This window comes from Bidens hawaiensis, unplaced genomic scaffold, assembly GCF_021521415.1.
Source record: "Bidens hawaiensis isolate Kalapana, Puna unplaced genomic scaffold, B.hawaiensis_p1.1 tig00017854_1, whole genome shotgun sequence".
NCBI lineage: Eukaryota > Viridiplantae > Streptophyta > Magnoliopsida > Asterales > Asteraceae > Bidens > Bidens hawaiensis.
The window spans coordinates 309678-325103 of NW_027492691.1; the positions used below are offsets into that span (position 1 = coordinate 309678).

The window sequence follows — 15426 nt, forward strand, 5'->3', positions numbered from 1 at the left end:
TTTTGCCACGGATGTCACAATATTACTTTTCCTTTTCTCAGGATTTGGTTTAGAGTTGCTTAACGAAGTATTATAGTTATATTATAGTTATTATAGTTGAATCAAGTAGCGAGTCAAGAAAAGAATTCAGGGTATCCTAAAAAAATATTTGGACGTAGGGGTATCATAATGTTTGCTTAGGAATATCTAATATATAAAGCAGAAAGAAAAGAAAAAAGATTTGCACAAATTTTGTACTTCACCAACAAAGTTGAGGGGTAGTGGTAGCCCTGACTACTCCTAAACCCTATGCATCCGCTTCTGGTCAAACCATTTTTAGTTCGGGCTCGAACTGAAAAGTAAAACCAAACTATAATAGTTTACTTTATGTTGATTGGTTTTAACCCCAAAACCAAACTAATCTTTTTATTCAAAAGGCCAAAATATGTATGAATGCAACCATTACACTTTGAAGGTCCACCATCATTTGCCTGCCTTGAAATATAATGAAGAAATGATCAGTTGCCATTAAATTTCAAATCAACTATAATTAAATTAAGTAATAGTTACTTCAAAGAGTCTCATACCCATCATGTCATTTGAAGTGAGAAAGGGACAGTAGGAAGCCGTGACGGATCTAAGAAATTTTCTCACATGGGTAGAAAATTTTCTCAGTTAAGTAACTTACAGGGGTTGGTCGAGAATTTACACTATAATAGTACTAAAAAGGAAATTCAACAGGGCCGACCGACCCTGTACCACAAGGGTAGGTCTGCCTCTAGTAGGAAGGAAGTCACACTCAGAAGTAGATTCATGGATACATCATGGAAAGAACATGACGACCATCTAAACTCAAAAGGAATACAAGGTGAAGATTGGATCACAGAAAACGACATTGGAAAGTGGAAACATTCTCATTGGAAACCTTTTGATGTCAAACCACTATCCATCTTCCAAACATTTTATCTTCTACTATGCATGTTTTCAGTGTCTTCTATTCATCTTCCTAACCTATTATTAGTTAATTTTCAAGATTTATTTTTAAAAGGTAGGAAAAACAAGTATATATGTGTGAACTCATGAGATAATCGATCGATCAACATATCAAAGTTGATCAAGCTCTATACAATTTTTTTGTGTCATTTTTTAGCGTTTGGCCACTGGTCATCAAATCAGGGCCTTCTCCGGAAATCATTGAATCTTTTGAGTCGAGGGCGAGAAAAAGTTGACTAATGTTACGCTAAGGTCGAACTCAAATAAATATATACATATCTTGTAGATCAAACTTAAAGTGAATGTGATTTAATCAACCACAAGTTAATAAGTTTTTACTTGTTTTTCATCAAGAATCCGTTTTACATTATTATTATACTTAAATAGTTAGTAAATCTTAGTTATTTTATTTTTTGTTTGCACCCTAAACTATTTTAACATGCGTTAATTAATGGAAAAGAAAAGTTTTCTCTCCATTATTTTTTTCATTAAAAAGGAGAAGTACTAAGTTTTTAAAAAGGAGATGTCTTTTTCCTAAAAGATGTAATGAGGTATAATGTCTGATCATTTGGGCTTAAGGTGTCAATAATTTGTAGGTCAAAACATCAACATCAAACATCTTTAAAACTGACCCAACGGGCCAACAGCACTAAGCTCTTTAACGTGTCTCTAGATACGGCCCACGAAAATAAAGGTAAAAAAGTTGAAGTCAATGACCAATGACTCAACAACTGTGGAGAAAGTATTACAGGTCTTTATCATATAATATAGGTTTCATTTGATTTTAGATTTCTATGTTTTTTTTCTCTAATAATACTAGATTCGTTTGAAAACCGGTTCTCAATTTAAATATCTCGAGCATATTCGATTCGAGTAACATGAATTTGTATAATACATCAACTTTTGGGTTATGTCCAAGTGTTTTTATATCATATACAACTAGGTTAGAAACTCGTGTAACACACATACTAAATAAAAGAAGATTGTTTAGGGTGATGGTCATAGATTCTAGCGTCATCATATTTCTTAGTTAATTCAATTTGCTTAAAAATCAAGAGAAATTTGAATAACTTTCATACAAATTACTGAAATTAGTGAAATTACTAAAATAGTATGTGATGCATATGTTTTTTTTTCTCTTTTTTTTTTGGATTTTTAACATATTTCCCCTTAATAAACAACATCAATTACATGTTTCCTCAATCAATAAAATGAATTACGTATTTCCCCTTTTCAAATCAAACTACTCATTTACCCCTTGTTTGAAATATCCTATCAAATATATTGAATTAATTAAAAATAACACATAGTTATCATCTTCTCCAACCAACTTCCGGCCAACTTCATTGTTCGGCGAGTTTCCAGCCACAAAATCGCCCACCACCCCCACCACATTTTCCATTTTTCTTCATGTCTCATATCTCTTCCGACCTTAATTCCACCTCCACCAGAAGCTCTAAAAAAAGTGGTAAAACAAGATCAACCACGTTTATATTCGAAAAATGTGGTTGTGATGGTGGTCGCTGGAGATGAGGTCGAGCAAGCTGGTAAAACGAGATGGTGGTGGACTGTGTGGGGTGATGGGTTGCGTACTTGCGTGTGGTGGCTCGGCTATATATATATATATATATATATATATATATATATATATATAGGAGGGTTAATTTGAGAACCTTGTTGAGTTTTAAGAAAATTAATAACTCCATTTTCAACCACACATTTAATTAAATAGATTAGATTATGTGGTTGATATTTTTTTTTTGAACGACCAACTAAGTAACGTTGGGTACTCCATAAGCGGCCCCCATTGGCTAAAGGTAGCCCGAGCCGGCCACGAGTCCGGACAGACGGAGCCCCTAGCGGTCCACCTATTGAGGATTCCCTGGAGAAAACCCGACCCCCACGCCCGCCAACTGGCACGACAGCGAGGAGCCGGTAAAACCGGGTGAGATCAGGACTCGAACCCTGGCAAGCCAGGGTCATCCCTCATTTCTCCCATATAAATTGGTGATAGTGAGGTTTGAACTCCCTACCTCTCACTGGTAAAGTGAGTGCTCTACCATTGAGCCCCATCCAACTTATTATGTGCTTGATATTAAATTTAATTAAAAAATTAAGTAGGAGAGAGAATAAAGATTTATAGTTATTACACTAATTTTAACGTATGTTACACCTATGTAAAAATGCGACTCGGTGCGTAAAAAATTATGTAACTTTTTACCTACATGTAACCTACATATATTACGTATGTTTAAAAAAATTCAAAAAAATAATGTTACGTTGCGTTCTTTCGAGTTTTTAAAACTCAAAGCGATTCTCAAAAGAAATCTCTCTCACACATATATATATATATATATATATATATATATATATATATATATATATATATATATATATATATATATAAGAACTTCGGCCGAAAAAGAGGAATGGTGAGAACTGTGAAGGTAAAGTTGCCACTTACATTTATAGCAAATTTTTTTGTATATAATAATCAGACCTTACTTTCTATGTTTCTTTCTTTTATTATTTTTTTTTCTTTAAAGAAAAGGTAAGGGTATGATAGTCAACTAAGACATTGATTTTAGTGAAATGGGTAAATTTCCAAACAAATGTGGTTCATATCTTTAGAAGATGCATCGTCGCTCAATCAAAACTAGATCTGACAATTTCCAAACAAACATGGTTCATATCGGTTCTGGTGAAGGGATCTGGGAACTTTTGGAATGGAGAATTGATTGAGGGAAAGTTGCCAAACGCCATTGAAGAGTGAGTATTGAATCTCGTTTAGGGGTCCTTGAGGTGAATCGGGCAGAGATCGAGCATGAGCAGGTTGAGGCTAGTTCTGGTGTTGGAAGAAGAAAGAGCGGCGTAGGGAGGTCGGTGCCGGAGATAGTGTCAGTGGAGATCGGTGGTGGTTGCATTTGGAAAGCCACATGTTGAAGACGGTTGGGGGGTTTAGTTTAGAGTTAGGTTTCTTCTTCTTATTAGTAAGTATTTTTAATTAATAATATATATTAATACCAGTTGAGTGCCCGCTCGATGCAGCGGCGTGCACACAAAAACACAGTCGAACGCATAGCCAGTTGAGTTACACGCGTTATGTGACGGTGGACACGTATTTATTCATTCTGGTACGTGTAAAAATGTCACACGCATAACTAATGCCTGAATGCACGTAATGGGTGGCGAAATCAATAAGCAAAGCAGAATTATACAACAATTTCAAATAAATTATTTTGTTTAAATCAACCTGCTTTAACCCGAATCTCATTCAAACCCGACATCGTTCTAACTCGAAACCTATTCTGATCTGACCTCTTTTAACCCGAACATGTACCGACCCAACCTGAACCAAATTAACAATTTTTTGTATCTACTCGTTCCTACTCTAATCTGGTCTGACACATGACTCGAGCCCACCCGACCCGATCTGTTGCTGGTCATAACTGGTAATCACCTAATATGTTAACTTGTTTATAAAAAAAGTATGGCAATACCATACTCAAATTAAAGAGAATGAAATACTCGTTTTTATGATGTAATTTGTTTTAAAAAATTATTAACGTGTGAAAAAAGTTATGGGCGTTAAAAAATCTTAGGGGCAGTTGGTTTAGAAGAAGGAGTAAATGTGTGACTATTTAGTAAGTTGGCAAAAATTGATAAAAATTGAAGAACCATTGTTGTAAAGGAATTTTTAAAACCAAATTGTTAACCATGTATTATGTGAGCAAAGACATTATTATCCCTAGATTCTCAAAATTATAGGCATTGTTGATTGTACTTAAAGCAATAATACTTGTACCTTTTAAATTTTAAGAGGTTCTTGCTATTTACTTTATATATAGATATAGATATAGATATAGTTTTAAATTAATGGTGGATTCCTATTTAGTTTTTCACTATATATAAACAATAGTGTTTTGTTATTTGTTAATAATAATGGATCAAATTACCATTCTACCCTCACATGTTTGGCAGAATTCAAAAATTAACGGAGTCTTTGAATGCCCGTTAGTGTAAAGGACTAAAAGCGAGACATTATGTCATATAAAGGACAGCAAGTGAAAACAAAATTTTTAAAGGACCCGGTCCCTAAACTGGTAATGTTTATAGGACAAAATCTGTAATTGTGTCTAAATAATCAAGTGTACAAACCTCAAAGCCTTATGTACGACTTATTATTAAAGAAAATTGACAAAAAGTTGCTTAGAATATTTGCGTGTGAAAAATTGTACAGCTTTATCATTAATTAATATTTATTTTTCATTTACTTTGCTTTAAATATCTGTACATTTTTACAACTGTATAGCACTTTATTAACCCTTCTTCTTTCAAGAGATTGAGATAATTAAGGGGTGTTTGGCATTTTTTAGCTCATGCTTATATTTTAAATTATCTTACAGCTTATTTTCTAATATTTGATAATCTCTTTTGAAGTGTTTGAATTAGCTTATATTCTACAAGTTGATAATAAGTTGTTAAATTCATAATTTTTTAATTTGTTACAGTAATAAGTTGTTTTAATAATTACTAGGATAATAACCCGTGTTACACACGGGTGAAAAACATATTAACAAACAATATAAAATATAAAAAACATATTCAATTAACACAAATATTTGACATAAGTTTTTTACCAGCAGATATTACAAAAGATGTTAAACTATGTCTATAACACAAAAAGAAAATACTTTATAAATAAACAATTCAGTAAATAAGAAATAATATAACATAAATGAACCATTATACCTGGAAAAAAACACATTAGTTACAGATATTGTAATATTATTTGAAAACTAACCTTAACTGTGGATAGAGATGTTTTGAGAACAACAATTTCATCCAACATTGTAAAGCTTTGAACCTCTATTGTAATCTGTTTTAAATCAAACGATAAAAGACTTTACTGAATTAATTCGTTTAAATATAAAATTTATAACTAACAGTTGAAGAACTTACTTTGTAAAAGCTTCAAAGGCAAAAGATTGTTTTAATGTGGAGAATGCATCTATGAGCGGATGTTATATACTACATATGCAGATGTTTATTTTTGTTAAACACCGTAAGTTTAGAAACCGTTTTAATTAAATAATAAATACAATAAATCGAATTCAATATAATGCAATATACATCCTATAAATAAAACCCTATAAATAAACCTATAATTGCAGCATGTAATTTCTAATAAAAATCCAGGGCTTCATTTTTGGAACTACCAAAAATTAGACATCTAACTATAATAATAACCCAATTTGGGCTGTTGACTAATTTAAGGAGATTTGTTAAGGTCAAAGATCATAATTGGTAAACCCGTTACCAAATTCATTCCATTAAATTAATTGTAAATATGTGGAAAATAATTATATGGAAATGTGATGATGTGGAGTCCTATGTGGACATCCTAGATTAATGACATGTGGGGAGAATTGAGTTGTTTTACTGTATTAGTTAGATTAGATATGATGTTGTTTGGATTATGAAACCGACAAATCATGAAGAACTGGTTATAGATGAGGCGAAAAATCTGGTTACAAAGGATGGGGAGCGTTATGATTTTGGAACGAAGCATGTACCTTTTAAAGAAGAAACGATGAACAATTTAAACCTATTAAATTTAATAAGTTTTTTAATTCTAACAGTAATTAGAATAATTAATATCATAATTACATTACTAAGTTACAAAAATATAAAAGTCAATATCATTGATTAATATTTTGTTGTGAATATGTGGAAATTAGATTTATGGAAGGTTGATGACATGGAAGCTTATGTGGACAACCTAGGTGAAGGACATGTAGACAAAATTGTGTTGCTTTAATATATTAGTTAAAAGTTAGATTAATCAATCACCATTTAAGGACAAATGAGTAATTTACATCCTTACACAAATAAGCTTTTTCAAATAAGCTAAAAAACTATCTTCAAATAAGCTTCTTGAAATTAGCTCATATAAACTTATAAGGATAAGCTTAAAAAGCTAAACCAAACACCAAATTAAGCTTATTTTGTAAAAAATAACTAAAAAAGCTACAAGCTTTGTTAAAAAAAGCCATGCCAAACACCCCCTAAAAACCATCCAACTCTCTCTCATCGTATCTTCTCATCGAATAACATCAGAGATCGATGAACGTTACCTACCTTCGCACTCCTCAACCACTGCTACTTTATTGCAGACAAGTTAAAATTTGAAGCACAAACAGTTCTTGCGTCAGACTCGTTAACCGACCCGCCAAATCTTGTCATACCCGGAACCGACCCACTCTAACATGGTTCGGTTCTCGGTTCCAAAATTGGCCCTCTTGCGGTTACGGTTCCGGTTAGGATCGACCCGATCCTATATGGGTTTGACCCGTTGCTCACCCCTAATTGTTTCCCTGGGCCGTGGGGAACGCCCAAGCCAAACTATAAAGCCAGCGTTGACCAGATTAAGACAATATAATCTGGTCAAAGTGGGGCAACAGGACTCTCCAAATTTAAAGAGTGCGGTAGTCTAAATATAAGAAAGTCGCCGTTCTAAAAAGAAAAGGTAAACTAATATAGGCTTGATCGTTTGTTTCTATTCTGGACAAGAAACATAATTTAGTTTTTATTTAGATCAGCACTTGTATGGAATTAACTTATTATTTATTAAGTTATTTCACATTTTTAAATTTGGCATTTTACTTTTTAAGTTGACTTTCAAATATACGTATATTTTATTATAAACTTTTCTTAATTACGTAAATTGTTATACGCAACATCCTCAAGGACAGTCACTATTAAGAGTTGGCTTGTTTTATATAAAAAAAAAAGTTTTTATGCAATGCCAATTGTATGTCATATTTAAGTTGGTAAGTTACATGTTAATTTGATTTTTAAATTTTCATACATTATAATTCTTAATGTATTTTAAAAAATTATTTTTCAACCCCATTAGCATATATATATATTATATATATATATATAACATTCCGGAAAAATCCCATATTTATTTTGGGCAAAAATGTCAACTTTGAAAGTGGAGGGATAAAAAATATTCTCAAAACAAGTAATGAGAAAAATGAGATAAGAAAAATAAAAACATCTCATTCTAAGGAAATAAGAAAATTTATTACACATGAAAAGAAGGAAGAAAGTGGAAGCATTCCATATAGGTATAAATATGAAAGAGAACTTTCATCCCATATTAGAAATTATAAAACTTGGAAGCTTTTTATAAAGAATAGAATTTTCATAGTAATATTCTTATTTGGCTAAACACTCTCAATAGTCCTAACAGAGGTGCGAAGCACCAGACGCGCACGAGCACGGGCGAGGGGGGTGTAATGTGGCGTTTTGATGGCGCACTTTAGGGGCTAAACATAAAAATATGAAATCTGAATCCTTCGCGCTACATGAATGGACCGGGTTTAAAAATCTTCGCGCTACGCGAAAGACAATGCATAAACCAATATTGAGTGGCTTCGCGCTACGCGAAGTACCGAACTATGATTTCTTCGCGCTACACGAAGTAACTCCTATGCATGCGTGACACGTGTAGACACGTGGCACCACATCAAGCCACGTGGCAAGTCACCCGATGACTCATTAGTTTAATGACGGTTTGCGCGACGCGAACGGCCTGAACAATGGTCCTTCCCGCTACGCGAAGTGACACAAAAGCTCTAGTTTTGATGATTAGCCTTGGGAAGCGTGCCGAGTGTCGTAGTGCGTGCCTTGCTCTGAAGTTTTGATGATTTAAGCTCTAGTACACGATAGAGATTAAAAATGCTGCTCGATCATTCTTAAGCATCTAAACTCTGAATACCGTGTAAGGTAGGGGTTCTGCTTAAGTATTATTTTATAATGGTTTAGACCATAGTCGTGGGTATAGCCCGAACCTTGATCACAGTTAAGCATAAAAAGACTTTTTGTAAGCAAAGGTTATAGTCAAAGTATTGTTTATTTATGATTAAGAAACGTAAGCTTTTACATACAAGGAATATAATACTATTTCTTTATGATTAAAAAATATAAAAGCTATAGTTAAATTAATGTTTCTTTTTGAAGAAGAAACCCAGGATGGATGTTTCTTCTTGAAGAAAAAACATAGCATATAATTGATAAGCAAATAAAGGGATTAAAGGTCCAAATGTTTTATAGAAACAAATGATTTGGCAAGGTTAAAGCTATACAAAACTGACTATAGGTTTGAAGCTATATTGTTGATCTAGATATTTATACAAAGGTTATTCACGTATTATTGGTCCGAAATAGAAAGAACGCATAAATCAGTAAGACACATTGATCAAGAACAAAGGTGAATACGTCTAAAAAAAGCGTGAATACGCTCAACCTTTTTATAGCATGAATATGTACTATCTTTTTAAATATATTTACTCTTTTAGATTATGGAGGGTTATCCATATTTAAAGAGTTCGAAAAGTATTTACATGAGGGTTGGGTCAAATCCTTTAAAGCATTTTATAAAAGGTAGTACTAAACACTCAGGCTAAAATACGTATGTGTCTGGATTCTTACATATATGATCTGTAGTGGGCACACTACAGACATACTGACCATGAGGTAAGTGACTGTCTCTAGGGGGAGCGACCGTCCAACTAAGTCGTCTATGCGTATGTTTAGTTCCAATGAGATGGGATTGAGACCCACCAAGTCGTTAAACACTATTAGTGTTGTGTCATAACGAAGGTGATTATGTATTAACGAATGTGATTGTGTCATAATGAATTGTGAAAACATTTTATTGAGTCAGCATTATTCACTAGCATATAGCCCCACATTTCAGGAAAACAGTAAAGGCTAGAACAGACAAACAAGACAGATTAGAAGATTGAAGATATAGTCATTAGATGTTATCGGATGACTCATATATTTTATTCAAAATATTATAAAGAATCATATTTTCAAAAGACATGTATTTGAAATATTAAACGGGTATTCAAATCCCGAGTTTTCAATATAATAATATTTTATTCAAAAGGTTCTGCTAAAAAATCGTAACTCTGATATATTTACAAAGCAGGTACCAACTAACGGGTGTCACATCTAGGCCTTAAGTTGGGGTGTGACAATATATATATATCGGAACTTCGGCTAGAAAAGAGGAATGGTGAGAACTGTGTAGGTAAAGCTGCCACTTATGTTTATAGCAAATTTCTATGTGTATAATAGTTAGACCTTACTTTCTATGTTTTTTTTCTTTCTTTTATTTATTTTTTTCTTTAAAGAAAAGGTAAGGGTATGATAGTCCACTAACATATTAATTTTAATGAAATGGGTAAATGTGTAATATATATGTTTAAGTGAGTGAAAATATGCAATTGTTTTTTTTAAGTTGGGAAAATATATAATTAAATCACTTAGCAATGGGAAATATGTAAATGTCCATTGTTTCTAGATTGTTCAAACTTCAAACACCAAGAAATCTTGAGGGGCCAAGAGGGTACCGGCCCAGCAAAAGTCGTGGACAGCGCCCCACACAGGGTCCAACCGATGTGGATCTCATTACCCACTTAATAGGAATTTAATTCATAGTTATTATTAAACTATTTAGAGTTTAAGCTGAAAAGTAATGATCACATCGAAACGAGGGCAAATGAGCAACAAGCTGCGTCGTTACTCCTTTTTGAATTGCAAAGCCCAATATTTTAAAAGCTAGATTGGCTGATATTGAAGTCATAACATTACTATTCATAGTTAAATGCCTCAAAATTCTTCTCATGTGGTTGCTTTTATCGGAGAGAATGATCACAGGCATCAACATGAGCATCATTAGATTCATAATTATCAGTAAACCAATCATATATTGTATAAATTACTAAGAAATTTTTGAGCTTTTCAATACGTTTCAACATCATGAATAGCAAATTTTGATGACACGGTTCTAGATAATCTTGTTTAAACGTCTTTAGAAGTTACTTTGAATTTGTATGATTGATAGAAGATTGCATGAATATATTGGTCGTATGTTAGGCATTAATTACAGTAGTAAGTAGCTACAAATCATCAGTTGTATCTCATATCAGCAGCCTAGTCCATCAATGAAATCAACGATGACTGGTTATCAGTTACAACTAACGGGCATTGAGCTAGTCACACTTGACCATCAACGGTTTTTAGTTATTGCTAAGGGGTTTTCGTATGGACTAAGTTATTGTTGGTTTTGGGTATAACGTTTTTATATCAAAATTATATATTCGTTTTTATTTCTCTAGCAGTTATCGATTTGAATTTCTTGAAATATCAATTTGACCGTGATTTATACACAATTCTAGGAGATATCCAGATCCTCACGAATTACAAACCTTACATTATTTCCTAATAAGTTTCCACAAAACCATCTACTCACACATAATTATGTTATCAAACAATTCATCTTTTCTTAAACCATGATCATTATCATTTTGGGGCCACTCAGCTCATGAGTACACGTCTCATTAATTAAAACCTAATATAAGATCAAATCCATCAGTCACCAAATAATAACCTGAAAAAATTAACCCCCTAAAGTTGCACCATATAGTAACCTAGTAAAAGTTAAATAAATATACATATCTAGATAAAAACAAAACCACATTTTTGTTGGATGCTACCAAATAACAGATATTAGTCGTTATACTGGAACAACCTAACCTATATGAGTTGTCAGGTGTGGACGGCGGAGTTACGTACACCATTAGGATGCACCTTATGACAGTAAAATTTTTTGTGGTATTTATAGCATCAAGGAAAACTACTCACAATCTCACACACACATATATATAATAATGTTGTTATTATTACTAATTTACTTCATCTTGGTGTTTATTTGTTTTCTGCCTCGTACATCTTATCGTATGTTGTTTCGTCGTTAAAAAATTTTACGACAGGAAAATGTTTTCTGACCGAAATTAGCGACCATTCTTGTTGGTTTCGCAGCAATGATTTATCAACAGATTGCGACGGAAACCATTTATGATTGATTTGTCACGATTGTACGCAATTTTTAAAACTCTTTTTTTTTAACTTCTATGGTTTTTCCGATTAACAATATATACAAAATCTCATATATTTGTAAATACAAAATTTTATACAAATTCATAACTTGAGAAGTTATCATGATATAATTATCACCACACAAAGTGATTAAAAGATTTGATTATTTAAATTGGTTTTGATTAGAGTAAGGAGTACCATTAAAACTAGAAAACATGTTACACAAGATAATCATGCCTTTAGCTAAAATTCTTTAAAAGGGCAGTCAAGTCTTTTCACAAAATCTGATGATTTATAAATTGGAGCATTTGAAAGAATGAAAACCACTCAAATTCAGCTCCTTCCTTCTTTTGCAAGGAACAATTCTTATTCTCAGCCATGGTTTCCGAAGAAACTGTCCGGACAACACTTGGTGTCGTAGGTACACACTCTTTAACCACGTCTATTAACTAGAGGTAACTACATTAATGTCTCGTGTTTAAAGCTAATTATGAAAATGTCACCATGTTTTACACTAGTGAATACAACATCTATCTTTATGTTGGATACAAAACATAACCACGTTTTTAAATGGTTTAAAACTTTTTATTGTTCATATTAGGTTTATAACTTTTTATTGTTCATATTAAGTAATTAATAATTTGTGTTTGATTATGCCAGGGAACGTCATTTCAGTGATTTTGTTCTTATCAACCGTGTAAGATTTTCATCTATAAAAAGTTAACATGATTCTGATTTTTTTTTTCTTGAACGGGTTTTGTTTTGTTACTTGTGGGATTTGAACCCTTACAATTTAGAAAAAAAAAAGCGAAGTTTTATTCAGTACCTTAATACCCTTAGGCCAATGGCCCTTTGGTGTTACCATTATTCTGAAGAGTGAACACATACTTATTGTTGTTTTTAACTTGTATTAATCTAGACCAACTTTTTATCGTATATGGAAGAAAGGAAGTGTAGAACAATATTCACCAGTTCCATATTTGGCTGCTGTTTTCAACTGTGGATTATGGGTGTTATATGGAATGCCATTTGTGCACCCAAATAGCTTGCTCGTGTCAACTACCAATGGGGCGGGGGCTGTGATAGAGCTCGGCTACCTGGTCATCTTTCTCATGTATTCTGACACGAGAAAGAGGCTTCGTGTAGCATTAATGATGTTACTTGAGGTTTTAGTCTATGGTGGACTTGCTATATTTGTACTAACTGTGGTGCACACAACACACATGCGATCGAATATTGTTGGAGGCATAGGCGCTGCTGCTAATATCCTTATGTATGCGTCACCATTATCTGTCATGGTATGTCGTATATACATATACAATTACAAATAAAAGGGATTGATACATATAAATACTATGAAACTTAGGTGTATACTTATTTTCATTAAACTAAAACAATATTATTGCATCTTTATATTTTTAATGCTAGGTTAGAATCTCATGTATTACACGATTGAATATTTATGTAAACCTTTACTAATCGGCGGTTTGGTAATGCAGAAATTGGTGATCACAACCAAAAGTGTGGAATACATGCCTTTTCTACTCTCGTTGTTCTGCTTCAGTAATGGTCTTTGTTGGTTCTTGTATGCCCTTTTTCCATTTGATCCCTTCATGGCGGTAACCGTTCTTCTATACACAATGTTATATGCATTTTGTGCGTATAACATTTTCTATATTTGAGTCAAATACATACATCAATACTAAAGATATTGAAGAACAAAAATGTTTAAATCAATCTAGGTTAAAAAGGTTTTAATAACTTATAAAAATCAAGTTATGTCAAAAGCTAGAAAGCAGTTCAGATTTAATCCCGATGGAGATACCATGTACCACTTCCTACAAGTATTCACATCGCAGTCATCATATTTTACTCTATAATTTAACTAAAAATCATAATTTTCAACTTTTCTCTTATATTAAAAAACCTCACATGTCTCATTCTCTATTTTTATCTTTATGTTACTTACAAATGTTTATTTTATTATTTTTCATCGTTTTTATACACTCATATAAATTTGATGAAGGATGGATGGTAGTTTTTTCATATATGAAAGTTATTATATCAACTTTTTATAATTTAGGGTTAGAAAATGAAATGGTGAAAGTCTGAAAGAGATATAGTGTGCTTTTGGCATAGGTTTCTATTATAAAGATGGAGGATGGTTTGTTGGACGGGTTGTAATGTTTTAAATGTTATTGTCTTAACAATATAATATTATTATATAGATAGTATTTTTAGTTAGAATTCAACACTTTAATTATATGCATTTTTGCCGTTCCGACTTTGGTGAGGTGGTAAGGTGGTTTATGTGTGAATTATGATGTCAAAGGTTCAATCCCCTACAACATTTAGCTTATCAAAAAAAAATTATATACATTTTCTAGTATAAAACAAATGCCGTTTTTAACTTGTACTAAGAATTAATTGATTTGGGTTGTTATCTGCATTCAAATCAAATTTCGCAAATCAACTTTTAATAATTCAAAACTATAACCCATTGGACAATAATAATTCATGCCAACAATTTAACTTTCATTTTTATTGACAATCACAACCTTGTCGGCTGTCGCGTAAATATCATATATCTCCACTTGATTTCTCTCATTCGGAATGTTTGTTTCTCAATATTGCTCTTAATCATTAATTTGAGCAAAATCGAGTGGAAATCAAATTATATGTATGGATTATCGTTAAAGTTTAATTTACATGTGTTAAATCATGTATGGATTATTATCGTCCAGATACCTAATGGGACCGGGGCACTTCTTGGCATTATACAACTGATCCTCTATGCAACCTTCTATAAATCCACAAAGCGAATGTTGGCGGCAAGAAAAGAGAAACCGGATTTGGGCTTGGCTGTAATGGGCCCATCAACAATGCACAATGGCAATGCCAATAGTGCTTAAACCGTTGGCCCAATGGGCCACAACCCGCTTTCTTTGGACTGTTTAAAGAGACAATGTGTCTAGTCAATTAAGAATTTTATTAAAAAAATAAAAAGTTGTATCATATAAATATTGTTTGATTTAGCTGAGTTCGATTATAAATTATTGTTTCAAAAGGTCATACCATCATGTAAATATAAATTGATGATATAACATATTATTTTATACATCGGGATATTTAAAATTTTATGGTTTTACTTGTGAAATAAACCAATAAAAAGGATCCCTCAGGCCCTTATACAAAAAGGTGATGCTATTGGTGCTAATCTGTTTGGATATCTTGTGTTGAGATATTATGATGTCTGACCTATTAGAAGGTAGCCTCTGAATCGATTAGCATGTTTCTAAATCTTACCTATTAAAAAACTCGTCATCACTCATGAGCCAATAAGATATGACTTTTAAGTAAATCAAACACACCCTACCTCTAATTAATTTAGAGGTAAGATCTTAATAGAATCATTAGGAGTCAACTAAACAGTCAAATAACAATAATAATAAACAATTGAAAATATAAATAAAAATAGTAAAAGTGAAACCTATC

General features: G+C 32.4%; 1 protein-coding gene across 1 annotated transcript; it reads left to right on the plus strand.

Moving 5' to 3' along the window:
* Positions 1-12271: 12271 nt before the first annotated feature.
* LOC143554783 (bidirectional sugar transporter SWEET4-like) lies at positions 12272-14942 on the plus strand. Its single transcript, XM_077044472.1, has 5 exons — positions 12272-12352; positions 12592-12628; positions 12851-13229; positions 13431-13550; positions 14676-14942. Exons 1-5 carry the CDS (start codon positions 12310-12312, stop codon positions 14841-14843), a joined length of 747 nt encoding a protein of 248 aa, XP_076900587.1. The 5' UTR covers positions 12272-12309; the 3' UTR covers positions 14844-14942.
* The last annotated feature ends 484 nt before the right edge of the window (positions 14943-15426 follow it).